The sequence below is a fragment of the Hypomesus nipponensis genome, chromosome 11 (genome assembly GCF_054491055.1).
Source record: "Hypomesus nipponensis isolate SF chromosome 11, ASM5449105v1, whole genome shotgun sequence".
Classification (NCBI taxonomy): Eukaryota; Metazoa; Chordata; class Actinopteri; order Osmeriformes; family Osmeridae; genus Hypomesus; species Hypomesus nipponensis.
In genome coordinates, this window is record NC_140371.1 from 16,576,335 (window position 1) to 16,596,533 (window position 20,199).

Below are 20,199 nucleotides of genomic sequence, written 5' to 3' on the forward strand. Positions count from 1 at the left end.
ACTTACATATTGGACTGCTTCTTAGGAATTCACAGACAACTTCTGGCAACAATTGTAGGATAAGCCACAAAGAAACTTGGCACTTTTGTGTTCTGCACAAAGCACATACCAAATTTCATTTTTAACAAACAATCATAATTGTAACAATCACAAGCAGTGAATAAGTGATTAACAGGCTGTGTGAGGATTAGATTGGTTATGACACTTTTGGCAATTTACATTTCCAAACATTACTTAATGTATATAATTGTAAGAAAGTAATGATAATTGCATACGGTATGCAATGACCAAATATGTAGCAAAATATGCATTATCCATATATTTTGTAAAACATTTATATCATAAGATAATCAAAGGTATATGGAATGTTTAGAGGTACATCCTTGTTTTCAAGACTGTCCTTTCACTGCAGTGTTGCATTTCTGTGCTTGGGGGACTAGCACGAGATTTTAAGCATGAATGTTGCTCATACCTACAGTGTAGGCACATTATTATTACTCGAATGATCAATGAAATGGCCACATTCCGCTATGACATCACTTGCACTAAATACATCGATATGACTTTCTAAGGATCTGCTACTCTTCTTTAAAAGATAAAATATCATATTAGCTTGTCAAAGGAATTCAAGAGTTTGGAAAGAAAAATTATGTCTGTAGTACTTGTTCACAATGCATTCTCACATTGATGAATGCCCATGCTGATATTAGGAGACATTGCATTCAGTAGTTAAGTAAAGGAAGACAGATGGTCATATCTTCAGGAGCTGCTCAGCAGCTGCCAGGTGAAACAGGAAGTTCTCGGTTGCAGGTGGGAGGTGATGACGCTTTAAAGTGTCCAGGGTGATTTTTGAGTTGTCCGACTCGTCAGCAAGGGCCACAAGATTGGTAAGGATCTCTCTTGTCTTCACAGAAATGTCCTGAAAACAAAATTAAGTACAAAATGAATATATTGTTTTCTAAAATATAAAAATGCCACAAAATGTACACAAAACATACTTTAGTCCTGTCAAGCAGTCTATACAACCAAAGAGATTATAGAATATTATTTGTGTGAAATGTCACCTTGATAACCTGCCCATCTGTTCTGTCGACATCCTCTGCTGACTGAACAATGAATTGGCCAATGTCCTTGTGCAACTTCCCCATAGCCAAGGCTTCTGTGGTAGGAAACTAGATTTCAACACAAAATCCTGTAACCAGGGGTCTACTTGTTCCAAAAGAAACCTCCATAGATGTACGTCTGGATATCTGAGTCTAATCAACTGATATCTCCATACAACGAGACGGTACGGCTAGTTAGGAGCTGACTTGTGGATAAGTTGGTTAACTTAAATTTTTTAAGGGCACAGTCACAAACCTTTGGCATTATGAGATACTGTGATCTCGCTGTCTGGGAGGTTGACATACACATCAAACAAATCGGTTCTGTTGCTGACTTCGGAATCAACAAATCCTGCAACATATCCTACACAGAAAGGGGGCATATGGGTGTATATAATTATTTCCCCTCAGTATGTTTTTTTTCAGAATCCAAATGCAGATCGTGGTTTATCACTGAGCACTAGGACTGAGAATCTCCAATAACGATACCCATTAACTTTTCTAACCTGTGCACATCTTCAAATCTTCAAGCTCAATGTCACTCAGGTGGACATAGGGGTGCAGGATGGACCAGTCTTTTCGGTGCCACATCAAGGCTGGAAGAACTCTAAATATTAGAAATAACTTCTCATTAATTTGCAAATAGGGACAATGTAAACATGCAGAAAAAAGGTGCATGTCCATGTAGTCACCTTGTGAACTCCAAAAGTGCTTCAACACGTGGATGATGGACCACAATCCTTTTCTTCAGCATAAGGGCTGTGTACAGTATGATGGTCTCCATCCCAAACTGGGACACCACATCTGAAATATAATCAGATCAGATTTGACTATTTAATTATAGCTGTGCATTTGAATCCCTTTCTCAGTTGATTTGGCTCCTTGAAGTGGATTTAATTGATCTTTTTATAAGTGTGATATTTACCTTTAATTGAGCCTGCAGAGTATGCCTTTCTGACATTGTAATCTTTTATAAGAAAGGAGCCATTCTCATCACTCTGGCAAATGCCTTTGGTGAGGACTGCAATGTACCCCTCCATCATTTTCACTGGGCTGCCATGTTTGATGTACATCCTGACAAACAGTAAAATAGTCATGGTTGACATTGAATTTGATTTAAGCTGTAAGAGACATAGCATAAAAACTAGTGCAAGCTTTACCTGCATAGTACTCTGCTGAATGCTGCATACTTTTCAGGGTTGAAGTCTTTAGATGTGACAACCATTGAAAAATGGGTGACCTAAATGCAAAAAATGTGTTCATCAAATATGTCATCAACTATTAAGTAATGGGCTTATTTGTAATCCATCTGTATAGAAACCTAGGTATTTGTGTATGGTACCTGTGAGGCCCTATACTTACCTTTTTAAGGGCAGTGGGTTCTTGCACTTCGACAGTGGACATGTAGTACCAGGTTCGGCAGAACTGGCCAAAAACAAAAGTGTGTAACCCTTTTCCGCCCTGTGTCAGACAGCACTTGCTGAGCAAGACCTCCCGCAACTCGGGTCTGACAGATGGGTAGCACCAAACCCACAAGGTGTCTGCGTTGACATCCTTCTCTATGAAAGGTCGAAACAGGTATGCAATCACTACACCAAATATTTTTCCCGATAAATAGTTGAATAGTCTTATTTAACAGCTAAGATTTAACATTTTTCATTAGTCGAATGAATGTGAAAGTTCAATCACATTGTAGTCATGTGATTCCGACTGCAGAGCAGTATAGGCTACTGCTTCTGATTTCGTTTCAACACGTATCAATCGTTAAGGTATTCACGCTTAACAGTAGCACTAAACTTTACGTTACCAAAATCCTTACCAATCAATCCAACACTTAGCATCAGCTGTGCCTCAGGAGATGCCATATTCCATCCCTATGGGAACAGTATCTAATACAGGAGATGTAGGAAGATTATGTTTTAGGGTAGAGCTATCTAGCTGGCTTTTAACACACGATGAACGTGATTGTCAACACCCGCAAACTTAAATAAAAAGATAAACGTATTTAATATTGAAAAGTTTCTGTCTTCCTTTAGCGAATTGGTGCAAGTGATGTAAATAAATTGTAAATATAGCTTGTTGTCCAACTTTCTGAGTCCAGCTTGCCTACCTTCTTCCTGAATCTGCTTCTTCTACGGTAAATTTGAATATTTGAGTTTTACGATCGCATTTTAACAAACAACATTTTAAACTTGTATAAGGTGCCCTTAGAAAGTAATACACATTTAAAATGTGTCAATGTTGACATTTTAATATATGGCACCGAAAAGAACACGAGATTAACACATGACAATGCCGCTTTCTGGTCAAAGAAGCTATGCTTCCCCCTGCTGTAGTAGTGGTGTAATAACAATCTATATCCAACACAATATTAACTCTAACTCTAGTACACGCACAAAAAAATAATAATCCAACTCACGGACCTTCAATTATATTTATTCAATTAAAAACAAAGCGTTTTTACCTAGCTGAAATAGCATCAGTAAACGTAAGGGTACAATAGAAACACCAAGTTATACTGACTACCCTAACCTTAAATTCTAGAACTTTTTTTCAATCTTTGACAATCTAGTTGATGTACATCTAGCACCCCCAACGCATACCGGAAGTCCACCACGGATGTAGGCCGCTCACGAGGCAGTCCTTTCCCAGGAGCTTGTCGGAGCGGGTGAATGCCTGGCGCGGATGGACTGGTGAAATAAGTAAAATTCACCTAAGTCAACCCAGCACTGTGTCTGTGATCAAGTCATAAACATGCCGGCATATTTTCAACGACCGGAGAATGCTCTTAAACGAGCAAACGGTGAGTTGAAGGACGTTACTTTAGACACGTCAACTTAGCCAGTTAGCCTACCTGACATGCATTGTTGGATGGCTCGTGCTAGGATGTAGCTAGCTAGCATGGCGGGGAAGCCATGTTGCAATGCTGTTCCATTGGTACAGATTAATTTAGCTAACTAGAAAGCTATCTACGCCTTGACTGTCCATCCCTTTCTCCCACCAAAAATAATTAAGACTGCATTATTACTATATCTAAGTGACTAAAAGCCTGAGTGGAATAAATATCTTAAGGTTGTTGCGTAAGGCATAGACAAATAAACTGTCAAGACGACTGTTTCTGATGAATGGCGATATGAGGACAAGTGTATTTAGTTGCCAGTTAGCTAGCTTACCGGTAGTTGGCTGCCATCTTGCTCGCAAGCTAACGTTAGCTAATGTTACATTGCCATACGTCAGTTCACACTGCTGGTTTATCTAAGTCAGAAAAATAAAATAGTCGTCAGTTAACCTTCATGTCCTGACTTGTAAACTGAAAAGTAAACTGGCAGACTGATATTACTTCTGTCTGCTGTTACAGGCCATATGGTATGTGAACTGATGTTTGTTAATCTAATTATGTTATTTAATTGTTAAACTTGGCGGTGTTGGTCTTTATAATAATGCCAGTGTATTTACAGAGTTTTTGGAGGTTGGTAAGAAGCAGCCAGCTTTGGATGTTTTGTACGATGTCATCAAGAGCAAGAAACATCGAACATGGCAAAAAATCCACGAGCCGATCATGCTCAAGTACCTGGAGCTCTGCGTGGATCTGCGCAAGAGCCACCTGGCTAAGGAGGGGCTCTACCAGTATAAAAACATCTGCCAGCAGGTCAGTGAATACTCACCTGAAATGCAAGGTTATGTACTCTTTAATTCATTGAGCAGAACCTCAACAATAATATTTTGGGCTGCAGGTGAACATCAAATCCCTTGAGGATGTGGTTCGTGCCTACCTGAAGCTGGCAGAGGAGAAGACAGAGACAGCTAAGGGGGAGTCTCAGCAGATGGTTCTGGACATAGAGGATCTGGATAACATCCAGACCCCCGAAAGGTGCATACAGATAAAGGATGACAAAACACTGATAACTCAAATGGCACACAAGACCAGACTTTTCCATGTATTAGTCCTGATTCAAGTGTATTACCTTAACTATTTGTCACACAAACGGTTGCCAGTGATGGCGGTGACGTTGTAAAATACTTGCGTATTAGCTCAGTCCCGGGCTGTTGTGTGACACTGTGTTGTGTTAACACAATGCGTTTCTCTGGTGTGTATCGTCAGTGTGCTTCTGAGCGCTGTGAGTGGTGAGGACACTCAGGATCGTACCGACCGTCTGCTGCTCACACCGTGGGTGAAGTTCCTCTGGGAGTCTTACCGCCAATGCCTGGACCTGCTGAGGAACAACTCCAAGGTGGAGCGTCTCTACCATGACATCGCCCAGCAAGGTAAGAACACTTTGTTCTGAGATTCTTGGTCCCAGCTTGTGTTAATATCTAGCAATATAGCATGCCTTCTGTTAAACAAAATAACAATGTTTGAATTTTTTTTAATTTTTTTTACTTAAATTAAACTGACAATGTAACTTGTGTGGTGAAAAAAAAGCACACACAATTTCAAAGTGGGGAAAAAAAGAATTGCCCGTGAAATTATTAATTCACTATAATAAACCCTTCATGTTAACAATCTCCCTATGTACTCTACAGCTTTCAAGTTCTGCCTGCAGTACACTCGCAAGGCTGAGTTCCGTAAGCTGTGTGACAACCTGCGTATGCACCTGGGACAAATCCAGCGCCACCACAACCAGAGCACGGCCATCAACCTCAACAACCCCGAAAGCCAGTCCATGCACTTGGAGACCCGCTTGGTGCAGCTGGACAGTGCCATCAGCATGGAGCTCTGGCAGGTCTGGACATAATGCAGGAACCTTGCTCCTCTATTGTTACAGTCATGTTCCTTGTAATGATGGCAATGAATACGCCAGCATTTGTCAAAGATGTCAAGTCTTGTTTAATAACTCCAATTTTCCTCTTACTATAGGAAGCTTTCAAGGCTGTGGAAGACATCCACGGGCTGTTTGCCCTGTCTAAGAAGCCTCCTAAGCCCCAGCTGATGGCCAACTACTACAACAAGGTGTCCACTGTGTTCTGGAAGTCTGGAAATGCTCTGTTCCACGCCTGCACCCTTCACCGCCTTTATCACCTTTCCCGGGAGATGCGCAAGAATCTTACTCAGGAGGAGATGCAGAGGTATGCCAGGATTGTCCAGATGATCGGGATGAACGGTTTTGTGTTGTACGTCTCCTGATGGAGATTCGCCCGCTATAACTCTCTCTTCCTTCCCAAGGATGTCCACCAGAGTCCTTCTAGCCACCCTTTCCATCCCAATCACCCCGGAGCGCACGGACATTGCCCGCCTTTTGGACATGGATGGCATTATAGTGGAGAAGCACCGCAGGCTGGCCACCCTTCTGGGCCTGCAGTCACCACCAACTCGACAGAGCCTCATCAATGATATGGTAGTCCATTTATGCTCGTCATGATAATGCACATTATCATGATATTGATTATAGAAATTGGTATCATGCATTATTTGTGAGCAGCTGTGGCCTATAATCATAATTAAAATGTGTTCAGGACTTAACTGCCATAGAGTACCATAACAGACTCAGTTTCTTTTGACAATACAAAGCAACACCTGTTTGTCTGCTGCGTTTCCTATGTGACTTTGGCATAGTTGATAAAACAGTTTGACTTAAATATTAGCTTGAAAAATCATGGACTAACAGTTACTGTTTTCTTGTCTTTATTAATGGGTGGTTTATATTGTGGCATTTACTTCCAGGTGAGATTCAATCTGATGCAGTACATTGTACCTGAGGTGAAGGAGGTGTACAATTGGCTGGAGGTGGAATTCCATCCACTGAAGCTGAGTGGGAGAGTGACTAAGGTAATGAATGGACTATGGTTTTTGGACAGTTACAATATTAAATGACACCTTAATTAAACACTGTAATTTCGTACTTTGTGGTATTTATCTTTTTTTGCGTTAAACTAAAGGTGCTGAACTGGGTAAGAGACCAGGCTGAGAAGGAGTCTGATCTTCAGCAGTATGTACCTCACCTCCAGGGCAACACCATCCTCAGGCTCCTGCAGCAGGTGATGTTTTGTTCTTTATTGATTGAGTGTTAGAGGTTTGTGAATGTGCTTAACATGAGCATAAGAGTGACCGTGCCTTATTTGTATTTTTATTTTTATTGTAGGTCGCTCAAATCTACCAGAGCATTGAGTTCAGCCGCCTGGCTTCCCTGGTTCCCTTTGTGGATGCATTCCAGTTGGAGCGCTCCATTGTGGATGCTGCCCGACACTGCGACCTGCAGGTACAGTCTTGGAGATGGAATTACATTACAATGATAGTCAAACACATGGATACAACTGGTAGTCAATATGGGAATCATTTTACTGTTAGAATATACAAAATCAATATTTCCACAGTTCAAATACAACATTAATATACATGTTTGATCAATGGCAAACTGCATATTTATTAGAAGACAATTTCCTCGTAGGTTCGCATTGACCACACCTCTCGAACCTTGAGCTTTGGTTCCGACCTGAATTACTCAACCAAAGAAGACTCTCCAGTGGGTCCTTTCCTGCAGAACATGCCCTCAGAGCAGATCAGGAACCAGCTGACTGCCATGTCCTCCTCCCTGGCCAAGGCCATCCAGGTCATCAAGCCTGCCTCCATCTTGGTGAGCACATACCATTGAGTTAACACACACCCAGAGCTGGCCAAAGGCAAACAAACGAAGCGGCTGCTTTAGGGCACCTGTGGCCACCAGAGGGCCCCCAAGAGCACGTTATTTATTTTTTTATTTATGTCCCTCTGCATCACCGAGGAGCCCCCAAATCAATTCTGCTTAAGGCCCCCATAAAGGCTGGGGCTGGCCCTGCACACACCCATATACACTGTTGAGAGTTAAACCTCCACTAATGAACTTATCTCTGCTGGATTTTGCTCAAGAATACCCGTACCCCTCCACCCTTGATGCAAATGTAATCGAGTCTTTCCAATCATTTGCAGCAAGAACGCGAGGAGCAGAGTCAGCAAGCCATTGCGGCCTACCTGAAAAACGCCCGCAAGGAGCACCAGCGCATTCTGGCCCGCCGGCAGACCATCGAGGAGCGCAAGGAGCGCCTGGAGAGCCTCAACATCCAGCGGGAGAAGGAGGAGCTGGAGCAGCGGGAGGCGGAGCTGCAGAAGGTGCGTAAGGCGGAGGAGGAGCGCCTCCGCCAGGAGGCCAAGGAGAGGGAGAAGGAGCGCATCATGCAGGAGCACGAGCAGATCAAGAAGAAGACTGTGCGCGAGAGGTTGGAGCAGATCAAGAAGACGGAGCTGGGAGCCAAAGCCTTCAAAGACATCGACATTGAGGTAGGACGCTCCGAACGGTTCACGGGGTGCTGAAATGGGTCATGATAAAAAATGGAGACGGAAGGGGGGGTTAAAATTTTCTTTTCATTTCCACAGGACCTGGAGGAGCTGGACCCAGACTTCATCATGGCCAAGCAGGTGGAGCAGCTGGAGAAGGAAAAGAAAGAGCTGCAGGAGCGGTTGAAGAACCAGGAGAAGAAGGTGAGGATGTGAACTCAACAGAAAACCGACGTATCGACGGTCCAGTATAATCTTATCCGTAAAGCGCTCACCGTCCTGACACGTGGCTGGGTCTTTTCAGATTGACTACTTTGAGAGAGCCAAGCGTCTAGAGGAGATACCTCTGATCAAGAAGGCCTACGATGAGCAGCGTATCAAGGACATGGAGTTATGGGAGCTCCAGGAGGAGGAGAGGGTAAGGAAACGCATCTGGGAACCCAACAAACTAAACTCAATCCATTCGATGTTAGGTCTCACAGAGAATGTAATGACCACAGTAAATGCTGATGTCCAGGTTTGTGGGTCCCTGTCTAAATTGTAGATCAGCAACATGAAGGTGGAGCGTGAGAAGGCTCTGGAGCACAAGCAGAGGATGTCCAGAATGATGGAGGACAAGGAGAACTTTGTGTCCAAGATAACAGCTGCCCGCAGCTTCATCTACGAGGTAAATGCCGCGATAGCCCCGCATGCAGTTTGTTGTTGTCGTTGAAAGCCCCAGATGCTTGAGGTAAGGCGGCGAGCCGTGTTCAATTCCGTCACTCTTTTCTGTTCCAAGGAAAAACTGGCGCAGTTCCAGGAGCGCTTGGTGGAGGAGAGGAAGAAGCGCATGGAGGAGAGGAAGAAACAACGCAAGGAAGACCGCCGCAATACTTTCTACCGCCAGAAGGAGGAGGATGCCCAGCGCATCCATGAGGAGCAGCTCAAAAAAGGTACCGAATAGTGGGCCAGTGAATGGAGCTTTGCATGATATCTGGGGCCATTTTATGTATAGGATTGCATGTACGCTTACTCGCACATTCCCAGTTGGTTCGTGCCACTTGACTGAGCTTGTGTCGTCCCGCAGAGCGCGAGGAGGCCGAGCGCATCGAGCAGGAGCAGCGCGAGGAGGAGGAGAGGGAGTACCAGGAACGCCTTCGCAAGCTGGAGGAGCAGGAGAGGAAGCAGCGTGCGCGCCAGCAGGAGATCGAGGAGCGCGAGCGCCGTCGCGACGAGGAGAGGAGAGCCCCCGAAGAGAAACCAGCCAAGGTACATCTCTTCCTCTGCCAGCGGCTTGTTTGCTACACCTGAACTGTATTTGTAAGGAGTCAGATTACAGTTGGGCTCGTAATCAGAAGGTTGCCGGATCGATTCCCCGCTGTTTCAAAATGACGTTGTGTCCTTGGGCAAGGCACTTCACCCTACTTGCTTCAGGGGGAATGTCCCTGTACTTACTGTAAGTCGCTCTAGATAAGAGCGTCTGCTAAATGACTAAATGTATTTGTAATCTAGATGTAAAATTGCTTCTTTTTTTTCTTCTCCCCTTCAGGAATGGGCAAGAGAAGAGAAGGAGGAGGGAGGCGGAGGAGGAAGCGGTGGATGGAGGAAGCGCACAGAGGGTGAATCCGAGTGGCGACGACCTGTTCCTGATAGGTGTGGGATTTTTATCTTGCAAAACATTCTGCCCTGCTCGTGTTTTTGATGCAGCAATTGCACTAGTTCTGTTTGTCAGAGTTGCTGTAATACCAATTTCATAAAAAGGAATAGGAATATCCTGTGGGTGGGTAAAAATGCTTGCTCATTTCATTCATATAATGTGGTATGTATGTATTAGTAATACTAGCGTTACAGTGAATTGTTCTGATACATAAATGCACAGGCTTAAGCCTCTCACCTGACTGTGATTGGCAACCTCGATGCAGGGAGTGGAGACAGGAAGGCCGAGAGGAAAACGACAAAGAGGAAAAGGAGGCCCCTTTCCGGAGGGGAGGAGACGCTCCCCGCCGGGCCGTAGAGGAGCGAGCACCTCGGCGCGCCGTGGACGAGGAGAAAGGCCCACGTCGCGCCATGGAGGACGAGCGTCCCGTCCGCAAGGCGCTGGATGAGGAGCGTGGGCCGCGAAGGGCCTTCGACGAAGACCGCGCCCCCAGGAGAGGAGGGGACGACGACCGTGGCCCCCGCCGTGGCTTCGATGAGGACCGGGCCCCCAGGCGCGGCTTCGATGACGACAAAGGTCTCCGCCGAGGCATGGACGAGCCGAGGGCTCCCCGACGGGGGGTGGATGACGATTGGGGTCCCAGGAGAGGAGGAGACGATGGGCCCAATGGTGGAGAGGACGCCAAGCCCTGGAAACCCCTGACCAAAACCGGTATGAAATGAGTCCTCTTACTCTCAACACTTTATTTCCTTTTTCACAGATTTTTTTGCAACCTATTGAGCGATTTGTGCTAGCTTAATACTAACTGTGTGGTTTTACATAGCATGTATTGGTGATGGGTGTTGCCGTCGTCCCAATGTTTACCCGAATTGTGCGGGATCAGAGGTAGCTCTGGTGTCTGTTGCTCCAGGTGGTTGGAGGGAGCGAGAGAAGGCCAGGGAGGAGAGCTGGGCCCCGCCCCGTGATGGCGGCCGCGACGAGACTGGAGAAGAAGCAGAGGAAAGACCGAGCTTCAAGGAGCGCCGTCCTCCTCCCAGGTGAACTACCACCTTGCCCACTGGAAGAAACCAGCATTTGCTCCTTACAACATAGAATTGTTTGAGGGCTCATAATGATGAATGTGTCTTTGGATATTCTTCTTTTCAGAGACCGAGAGGAGGGTGGTGGAGGAGGAGGAGCCTGGAGAAGGGCAGGTACCGATGAGGCACCCAGCTGGAGGGACTCTCGCCGTGAAGAGGCTGGCCGCGGAGAGCGCCGCGAAGAGGCTGGCCGAGGAGAACGCCGCGAAGAGGCTGGCCGCGGAGAGCGCCGTGAAGAGGCTGGCCGCGGAGAGCGCCGCGAGATCGACCGCAGGGATGACCGAGAAAGTAGAGCCCCACCCAGAGAACAAGAGGAGGGTGAGACTGGTTTAAAATTCTCTGCAATGCTTGTTTTCCTTTCTAGATTGTATTGAACCGATTAATTGTGGCTTATTTCAGCCGAGAAGGCATACTATTACATATTACCCAAGTGCCACACAAAATATCTCACAACTATGAATGGATGTCATGCAAATTACATCATTATCATTTGTCTGTCTGGCTTATCTTGGAGTAACCAGATTTGTGATGCAACAGCCAGCAGATGGCCCTATTTTACCCTTGCTGATCACATGACAAAAGTGCTCTCTTGCAAAACTTGTAGTGTAGAAAAATAGTAGCTGTAAGAATTTTGCCTTTAACTGTTTGCATGTTGACAACCCAGGAGGCTCTTGGCGTCGTGCTGGGGACGAGAAGAGGGAGGAGCGTAAAGAGGAGGCTCCAGCCAGACCCAGGGAGCGGGAACGTGAGCGTGAAGGAGATGGAGAGAAAAGTTCCTGGCGTTCTGACAAAGATAAAGAAAATCGGCGTACCAAGCAGGAGACCGATGATGATGGCTGGACCACAGTCCGCCGTTGAGCCCACATATTCTCTGGCCTTTTTTTCCAAATGGCCAGCAGGGCAAATGTATTTCTTGATTTCCAGCTATTAGGGATAAAACATTGACACAAGCTTAAATATAAATACTATGGCATAGCAGATACTGGTAATTGTTAAAACTGTCATCTCATCAACTGACTGCCAAATATTGTGTAATGTTTAAGCTGCTTCCTAACCTTTTCAACTAGTAGTTTAAAATCCATTTTGATGTGCATGCTTAGGGTATTAAATTGGTCTTACTCAGTATCCAGTGTATGGCTCTTATCGTAAAGCATTCAACCACAATTGAAACGATGTGTTGCATGTGGACTGATAAAACATTTATTAATAAATACGTTTTGCTCAAATAATATCCTCTGGTCTGTTTTCTGTCAAGCGAATGAGCTGTACTTATTTTGATGGCTTATGGCCTATGTGTTAATAATAGCCATTCGTGTTTCATTTGTATTGTAAATTAGTAGTTCAAGGAGCTAACAATATTTTTCTCTATAACCCTGATTGTCTTATTTAAAAAGAGTGCTGGTATTTGTTTATAATCAGCAACTCTGTTGTAAATCCCAGACCAAATACAAAAACGGAACAGGCCACCAATGTCAGTAGTGTGCATTTAAACAATTTTCACGAATGTGTAGGGTAAAGATTTGAATGCCTTAAGAATGAATATGCAGACGACCACAGGGCCATACACAGGCATGTTTGTAGAGACAGTGGTGAGTACTAAACTGAAAATAACTTGGCAGAAGACCCAATTCAAGGAGGAATCTGCAGAAGTCTTAATTATATAAATCTACGGGCTTTAATTAATGATAGCTTTATTTTCTCTAGGAAAAATAATATAATACTTATAATGTTGAGTTGAAGAAATTGCTAAATAATTATGTTGACCGAATATTTTATTTTGGTTAGGTTGTATTTCTAACATTGCAACTATTCTGGTCTTAAATTATTATAATAGAGAGAAATAAATACATTTGAAGTGTCACGCCATCATTTGAATACTGCTTGGTTGACCCGATGCGCATATGAAAGTGTACCAACATGTAACTGCAAATCGGCGTCTGGACCCTAGTTATATTTTAACTGTTCCGAACACCCTCAGCTTAGGTGGGGCCTATATTTCTGCACTTCTGCCATTTGTCCACTAGAGGTCAGTAACACATCACTTGATAGCAAGACAGCCCAAAGGTGTCAAGGATACTGCAGCAAACTGCAATGAAAATGCAAAATACGGCTTAGAAACTTGCAAAAATAACTGAAAATAATATCAACCAGTCACTTTCTCTGGATACTTTTGCAGGATCGAGGCCAAGGCTAAAGTAAAATCCTTTTAAAAAGAGCAACCAATAGGTGCCGCAATACTGAATCATGCAGCAAACTCACAAAGAGCAAGGAGACAAAACAGATTGAGACAAGTGTAGCCTGTTAACATTAATTAAATATTATATGAAACCTAATTGTTATCAAACATTAATCCACTTTTATAAATCAATAGCCTAAATATAATATATTTGCTAGCGAAAAGGTTGATAAAGTATTTTGAATTATAATAGACGATTCTTACCATTGACGCCGCTATTAACCTATTAATAGTAGGCTAAACAATAAATACATTTTCATAGTAGACTTGTATTACTATAATTTATATAAGCCTACTAAGCTATTGTTATAATTGCCTATTTTGCAGCAGTTGACGCAAACGTGGTGCAAAGCTTATGTCTCTATAATACGTCTGACATAAGATGGGCTATAATATTAAAGATAAACAGCCGGTATAACAACAGAACAAGACCAAATGTCCAACAGTGTACCCATGAGGCAAAGCTACCAGGCAATCTGGCCTACAAGTAGGCCTTAATTACTAATGTTGGGGTATGTAACACAATGTTGAACTTTCAATATTCCATGTGATGTAGCCTAATATTCAATTTAGTTTTAGGATATATTTTGCCATTGAACATTTCTCCTTGGTTTTGACCACCCTATGTGTTGTAATACAGTTAATTCTCAGGCTACTTAAGTAGCTTTTGACTAATCTAAACTTAAGCAAATATTTTGTGGGCTACGGTGTACTGTACAACTGGGGTGAATGTGGTATAATTTTACAAATTATTATAAAACAACAACAACTGTAAAACTATTAAGATGCATAATAAGATAAACAATGCAGAAAGAAAATATGAAATGTAAATAAGAATGTTACAATGTAACAGTAGGCCTAGTAGGGCCTATGTGGTATAGGTAATAAGACTTACTTGGCTAATAATCTAAGCAATAATGTTTACAATCCAATTGGGCTATTGCATAGGCTAAAGAAAATGTACAGGCAAAACATTTGTGATATTAATCCAAGTATTAAAGTTGTCAAAAATATGACCTTTACAGTTTCTCTTTGGTTGATATAGCATGGCTGGCGTTGGTGAATCGAACCAACACATTTGAACTCGTTTATTTATTAGGAACTATTTAAAATATTGGCTACTTCAATGTGGCTACAGACTATATGTGACCAAACTCATCAGTGCAGACAACACATTTGAAACTATGGCATCCGAAGGGACTTTTTAAGTAAAATGTTATATACATATAGTGTATGATAGCCTATTGACTTAGCATATATATTTGAATGAGAATTAAATAAACGATCATCCAATAGATTCAGCATAGCCTATACGAATCAATATTTTGCCTTATTAATTTCAATACGCAAACTAAAAGCTCCCGGATGGACAAAATTAGAATTAGGCCTAGAATATAAAAAATGCTTTTTTGTAATGACTGCAACCAAACAACACTATAGCCTACCAATTGTTACTAAAATGTAAGCGTGGAATGGATAAATCCACACATACGATGTATTCATATGACTAGTCAATGCATTAGTTTCATAAGGTATTTACAAGCTAAATTTGCCATATAGATCTAATTTATGAAGTCGAATCTTCAACGGACTTATCCTATAGGAAAGTGGCAGTATACTGCTACTTAAAAATACATATGGGAAATAAGGGCTTCAACTGTCCTCAGGCCTCGTCGGTAGACATAAATGCAAACGTAAGTACCTTGAGCTTTTCTACTGGTTCAGCTGAGTATGTAAAATGTTCTGAAGATCTGGTTCTGAACGAATCCGTTCCGTTTTGCTCGAGTCCGCCTCTCTGTGCCTGTTCCCATTGACGCACTTAAAGACTCTTCCCTCAACCTTAAGGCGAGTAGCAGCGACCAATCACCATGCCATTACAGGCTTCAGAGGAAGCTGTTTATGTGACTCCAGCGCTAATTAGGCTCATGAACTAACAAATCGCTTGCACAACTGGCGAGGAACCGATCACATCCATGGATTGTCTGGAGCAGTCGGCTATCTTTATGGCGATTTGTTGATACTTTCGGCTTCTATTCTTTCTACAATCCGTTTCAGAGTTATTTATTGCTGACAAACTTTCGTCTTTCTTGGGTGTGGAGTATTTTCTAGCGAAAACGCCTGCACCTCTTCAACTTAAACTGGGGAATTTTGACTACCAAACCATGTTTCAACCTACACCGAAGAGGTGTTTCACTATTGAATCGTTGGTAGCGAAGGATAATCCTCTACCGGCGTCGAGGTCCGAGGAACCCATTCGACCAGCGGCTCTCAGCTATGCAAACTCGGGCCAAATGAATCCATTTCTGAACGGCTTTCATTCCAGCGGCAGGGGCGTCTATTCTAATCCGGACTTGGTGTTCGCTGAGGCGGTTTCACATCCTACAAACTCCGCTGTCCCAGTGCATTCAGTACCCCCACCACATGCTTTGGCTGCTCACCCTCTTTCATCCTCACATAGTCCGCACCCTCTTTTTGCCAGCCAGCAAAGGGACCCCTCAACCTTTTACCCATGGTTAATACATAGATATAGGTACTTGGGACACAGATTTCAAGGTAAGAATTAGTTTTTACTTTTACGCACTTATTGGGCTATACATTTAGTCATTTAGCAGACACTCTTCCAGAGCGACTTCACTATATCAAACTTCACAGTTATTAGAATTTTCGACATTGACGTTGAGTTCAAAGTAGGTAAAGTCAAACTGAACACCGGATTAGATTGTGTTAGAAAATTCATATATATTTTTTAATTAAGTTCAGAGTTGACTGTTTTTCGTTTCATATTGCTAAATGAGAAATGAACATTTGATTCGTGTGAACATTGAAATGGATAGCCTGCAAATGACAAAAATCGATGTAGTCAAAATTGTGGGTGATATTTAAGGAAGAAAGTATGCTATAGGCCTATGCTTTGACGTAAATTAAAACTGTGAATTAAAATAGCATCTAACAATTTCACTTATTTTTGAAAGTTTGACCTTTTAATTTTTTTCAACACGCGGCCTAATTGCACAATAGCCTACCAAAAGGATACAATATTTTCTAAACTGTTATTGTCTAACGGTTTTAGGTACTTAAAAATAGGTTACAAAAAATAGTTCGTTTGAACCCTGTGTATCCTTTGTGCAGTAACGATTTGCGGTGGGAAGTTATAGGCAATTCATTTAAATTGCGATAATTGCAGTTTTAATTTCTATTTCTCCCATTGGTGTTTATATCAACACATCTCCCCTAAATATATATGATATATATATATGATATATATATATAATATAGTCTTTCTCTTTATATATATAGGCTATGTGTGTGTGTGATGTTTTTATAGAATATAAAATAAATTAGGCCTATAATGAAATGTGTGTAAACATAGCCTCTTGTTTGTAGGCCTATTGCTTTAAATAATACGAGATTTAAATGTAGGCTAAGGGGACATTGGCAATGCTTCTTCTAAAACCAAATACTGATAGGCTATGTCCCATCGTTCATGCGTTTAAGCCACAATTCGATAGCTTGTGTTTTGTGAGCGAATTTTGAAACGTCAGCCTACATTTCCTTAGCGAATTTGTTGGCTTCTATTAGGCTAATGCCGGATGGTCAATAGCCTAACTTAACCTCAAGCACACCTTATATTTAGCCTACATGATAAGTTATCTTTTGTTTAAACATATGTGCCTAATTCACAGTTATTTGTACAAAATATAGGAACAATTAGGATGTTGTGTCAATTGTCTTGGAACTTTCTATACTACCTAAAAGAGAAGTGACCCAGGCTAAAGCACAGCCTAGAATGCACCTGTTCATATGGTTATTTTCACAATGGAAATCATCCGGCGGTTTTAATAAAAATCCATTCCAATTTCGTTTTCAGGAAACGAAACCAGCCCGGAGAGCTTCCTATTGCACAATGCACTGGCCAGAAAACCCAAAAGAATTCGGACAGCTTTTTCACCCTCGCAACTTCTGCGGCTTGAGCACGCTTTTGAAAAAAACCATTACGTCGTAGGAGCCGAAAGAAAACAGCTTGCACACAGCCTTAGCCTCACAGAAACTCAGGTAAGAATATTATCTTCATAATAAACACATATCCTCCGTCGATCCACATGGGTTTGAATTGAAGACAAATTAGGCTGCACCAAACATAGGCCATTGATTCGTCTTTAATTAAGATTAAAATGTGGCCTAAAACTCATGAATATAGCCTATGCACAGAAAGCCATTCTGAATAATCAAACCATATATAGGCTATAGCGGATTACAACTCCCCAAATATACAATTTTGTTTCGTAAAAAATATTTTTGATTTTTGGTTAACAGTGAAAGCACTGTTTTTGTGTCCCGGGGTAGACCACAATATCAATTCCACAAGCGTATCAAATTCAGCAGTGTCCATTAGTAGGCTACATTGACGTGTTTGGGATTGTCTATTGTAGTTAAGTGTTTGCTAATAATTATATGGGAAGAAATAGTAAAAAAAAAAGTAGGTTCTAGAGGCTTTTTCTTTTATTATATGTATTTATTTTTGCAACCCGTAGTTTCCGAGAGACTTGCATGAAAATAATTGTGGCCCATTCGCCATCGACCCAAAGGATTTCTGGATGGAACCCATAATGATCACCTCGTTTTAGGCAGGGTTGAATTACTTTGTTAGGGGGGGAAGGTTTCCATTTAAAATGGAGGGCAATTAACCAGTTAACCATTTTAGGGGATCTACGGGACAGCCTATAGGCCCTATGCTACTTAAAAGAATAAGGCGGACTCAATGAATTTCCCGAGACATATTACGATCGTGTTTTAGCCTATCAGCATATGGATCAGTCGATGTCTATTGTCCCAGTGTCAGTGCTGGTTCTTTTATGAACGGACCCTCTTAAAAGGGTAGGAGGGAGAAATGAACCATCACCTACTTCAATTAGCTGACTGAAAGCACATTAAATGCACCTCACTTGCAAAGCTGACTGACGAATGTATCAATAGGCCTATGCATACAGTAGTAGCCTGGACGTATCTGAAATAAAATAGCCTACATTTATGAATTTGTGTATATATATAATATTTATTTCGGAAATGTGAATTCCTACAATTGTTAGGGTATCAGGCTGTCATGTTTCAAAAATTATCCTTAATGCAAATGGTTATTTGTCTATCGTCCCAAATGTAGATAATGAAAGTGTAGCCTGCCTACGTTAGGCCTACAGTAGACTATGCACTTTGTTGACCTACATTAGGCCCACCAAAACATCCATGCCCTTTACAGGCATATGTGTTTAACCTAGGCTATATACAAATTGTCCAAACACTTAAACGCTTAAAAAAAGTATTTTGTATATATATAGCCTACTTTTTGCGCATGAGCTACTCTGCACCGGACAATATGCTACTCTAGGCCATGTAAAAACCTCATAGCCCATACAAAATACAATTGTTCTTCTGTTAGTTTTGCATTGACTTGGGTAGTGGAAGTTTCTGTCAAAGTCGAATTTATAAAAAAAAAATCATATTTATTTTCTTTAGGTAAAAGTGTGGTTTCAGAACCGAAGAACCAAGTTCAAACGCCAAAAGTTGGAAGAGGAGGGTTCGGAGTCGCAGCAGAAGAAGAAGGGAACCCATCACATAAACCGATGGAGACTCGCAACTAAACAAGGAAGTCCAGAGGAAATCGACGTCACGTCAGACGATTGAAAGACTAAATTGTTTGAACATGGGACATCAGCTTGTCATGAAGGATGACATGGATAACGATGTGTAAAGACAGAGAGAGGGTAAAGCCAATGTCACATTTCGATTCTACGGAGATCGGCAGCTGAGGGTGAGATAGATCCTATTGGTGGCACTGCTGTCACTACTATGGTTCTGTCAATCCGTATCAAATTGCCTAGGCAAAAGTGATTGACAGTGTCGCAGTCCACCTGACCCCTTCCACGCACCAACCCACCACTACAATTTCACACGTATCACCCAAAAATGTATCTCCAATTCACATTGGACATTTGCACTTCTGAAAGTTAAAAGTTTCCACTCAAGATACCAAAATACAAAACTGTTTTTGTAAAACTTGAATTGCATGGTAGAATTTCTGGTAGTTGTTTTAATTTGACAAATTTCTAAAAAATAACTTGTTTTTACTCTATTTTCAATCTCAGAGATGTTGTGCTTCTTCCTTTTTACAAAGTGTGCAGTCTTTTAATTAATAATTCTCGTGTTAAAGTGATTGTGAAAACAGTATGAAGTAGCGGTGCTGCGTTATAGTGTTTTTAAAGAAAATAATAATTAAAATTAATTTCAAAACTTTATAAAAGTTGATCATACCACAGATAAAGTACTTTAAAGGAAGGTATCAGGACATTCCTTTAATCTAAAGCTTTACCAAGTATCCGTTATTCTGGCCCTAGCATTGTCAGGTCTTGACCCTCCCATGAGAGTTGCCACGAAGGACTATTACAGAATTGACAGCCGTAGAGGCGAGAAATCTTCAAGCACTGAGCGTATTCCATGTACAGAGATACTAAAAGTTAATGTTTCTGTTAAACCCTCTTTTACCAGAATGTAAATACTTTTGTGTTTGTGTTAAGTTTGCTACAATTTTAACACAAAGTATACTTCCAAGAAGTATGTAATTGTCAATATTTTGTCAATAAAGTTTTATCAATATGATACATGAGAATTAAAAGCAAAGAGGTTTGATTCAAAACAGTTTTTCGAGCATCTTTGAAGAGGATCATGTCACAACAAGCTCTTCAGAGTTTCTCCATTGTTTAGAATTTGGCCACTAATCTTGGTTCTATCTAAGACCTAGATATTTTTGTTAGTCAATCGCATAATAAGACGCCCATGAAACTATGACAGTCGTGTCTAGATGGTACGAAGACGCTGGTTTAACAACAGCCATTTTCTGTGGC

At 41.8% G+C, this 20,199-nt stretch overlaps 3 protein-coding genes across 6 annotated transcripts; 2 read left to right on the top strand and 1 right to left on the bottom strand.

Annotated features, from left to right (window-relative positions):
* Positions 1 to 52: 52 nt before the first annotated feature.
* dennd10 (DENN domain containing 10) lies at positions 53 to 3,399 on the bottom strand. 3 transcript variants are annotated; one of them, XM_084667201.1, is made up of 10 exons: positions 3,214 to 3,399; positions 2,923 to 2,992; positions 2,466 to 2,662; positions 2,264 to 2,343; positions 2,029 to 2,177; positions 1,796 to 1,907; positions 1,610 to 1,710; positions 1,360 to 1,467; positions 1,065 to 1,159; positions 53 to 919 (listed from the first exon to the last, which is right to left on the bottom strand). In XM_084667201.1, the coding sequence occupies exons 2-10, from the start codon at positions 2,966 to 2,968 to the stop codon at positions 752 to 754; spliced, it is 1,056 nt and encodes a 351-aa protein (XP_084523327.1). In that variant the 5' UTR covers positions 2,969 to 2,992; positions 3,214 to 3,399; the 3' UTR covers positions 53 to 751. The 3 variants fall into 3 exon arrangements, with proteins under 3 accessions (XP_084523327.1, XP_084523326.1, XP_084523328.1); XM_084667200.1 differs by having other exon boundaries at positions 2,923 to 3,399; XM_084667202.1 differs by having other exon boundaries at positions 1,065 to 1,172; positions 2,923 to 3,399.
* A 330-nt stretch (positions 3,400 to 3,729) lies between these two features.
* On the top strand, positions 3,730 to 12,296 carry eif3s10 (eukaryotic translation initiation factor 3, subunit 10 (theta)). 2 transcript variants are annotated; one of them, XM_084709686.1, is made up of 22 exons: positions 3,730 to 3,906; positions 4,562 to 4,752; positions 4,838 to 4,974; positions 5,206 to 5,369; positions 5,628 to 5,827; positions 5,962 to 6,170; positions 6,268 to 6,439; positions 6,766 to 6,870; positions 6,981 to 7,079; positions 7,184 to 7,300; positions 7,490 to 7,675; positions 8,008 to 8,355; positions 8,452 to 8,556; positions 8,657 to 8,770; positions 8,897 to 9,019; positions 9,131 to 9,284; positions 9,419 to 9,600; positions 9,881 to 9,984; positions 10,254 to 10,699; positions 10,899 to 11,025; positions 11,135 to 11,385; positions 11,732 to 12,296. In XM_084709686.1, the coding sequence occupies exons 1-22, from the start codon at positions 3,858 to 3,860 to the stop codon at positions 11,923 to 11,925; spliced, it is 3,777 nt and encodes a 1,258-aa protein (XP_084565812.1). In that variant the 5' UTR covers positions 3,730 to 3,857; the 3' UTR covers positions 11,926 to 12,296. The 2 variants fall into 2 exon arrangements, with proteins under 2 accessions (XP_084565812.1, XP_084565811.1); XM_084709685.1 differs by having other exon boundaries at positions 3,731 to 3,906; positions 10,872 to 11,025.
* A 2,790-nt stretch (positions 12,297 to 15,086) lies between these two features.
* emx2 (empty spiracles homeobox 2) lies at positions 15,087 to 19,972 on the top strand. Its single transcript, XM_084709736.1, has 3 exons — positions 15,087 to 15,856; positions 17,172 to 17,356; positions 18,815 to 19,972. The coding sequence occupies exons 1-3, from the start codon at positions 15,466 to 15,468 to the stop codon at positions 18,980 to 18,982; spliced, it is 744 nt and encodes a 247-aa protein (XP_084565862.1). The 5' UTR covers positions 15,087 to 15,465; the 3' UTR covers positions 18,983 to 19,972.
* The last annotated feature ends 227 nt before the right edge of the window (positions 19,973 to 20,199 follow it).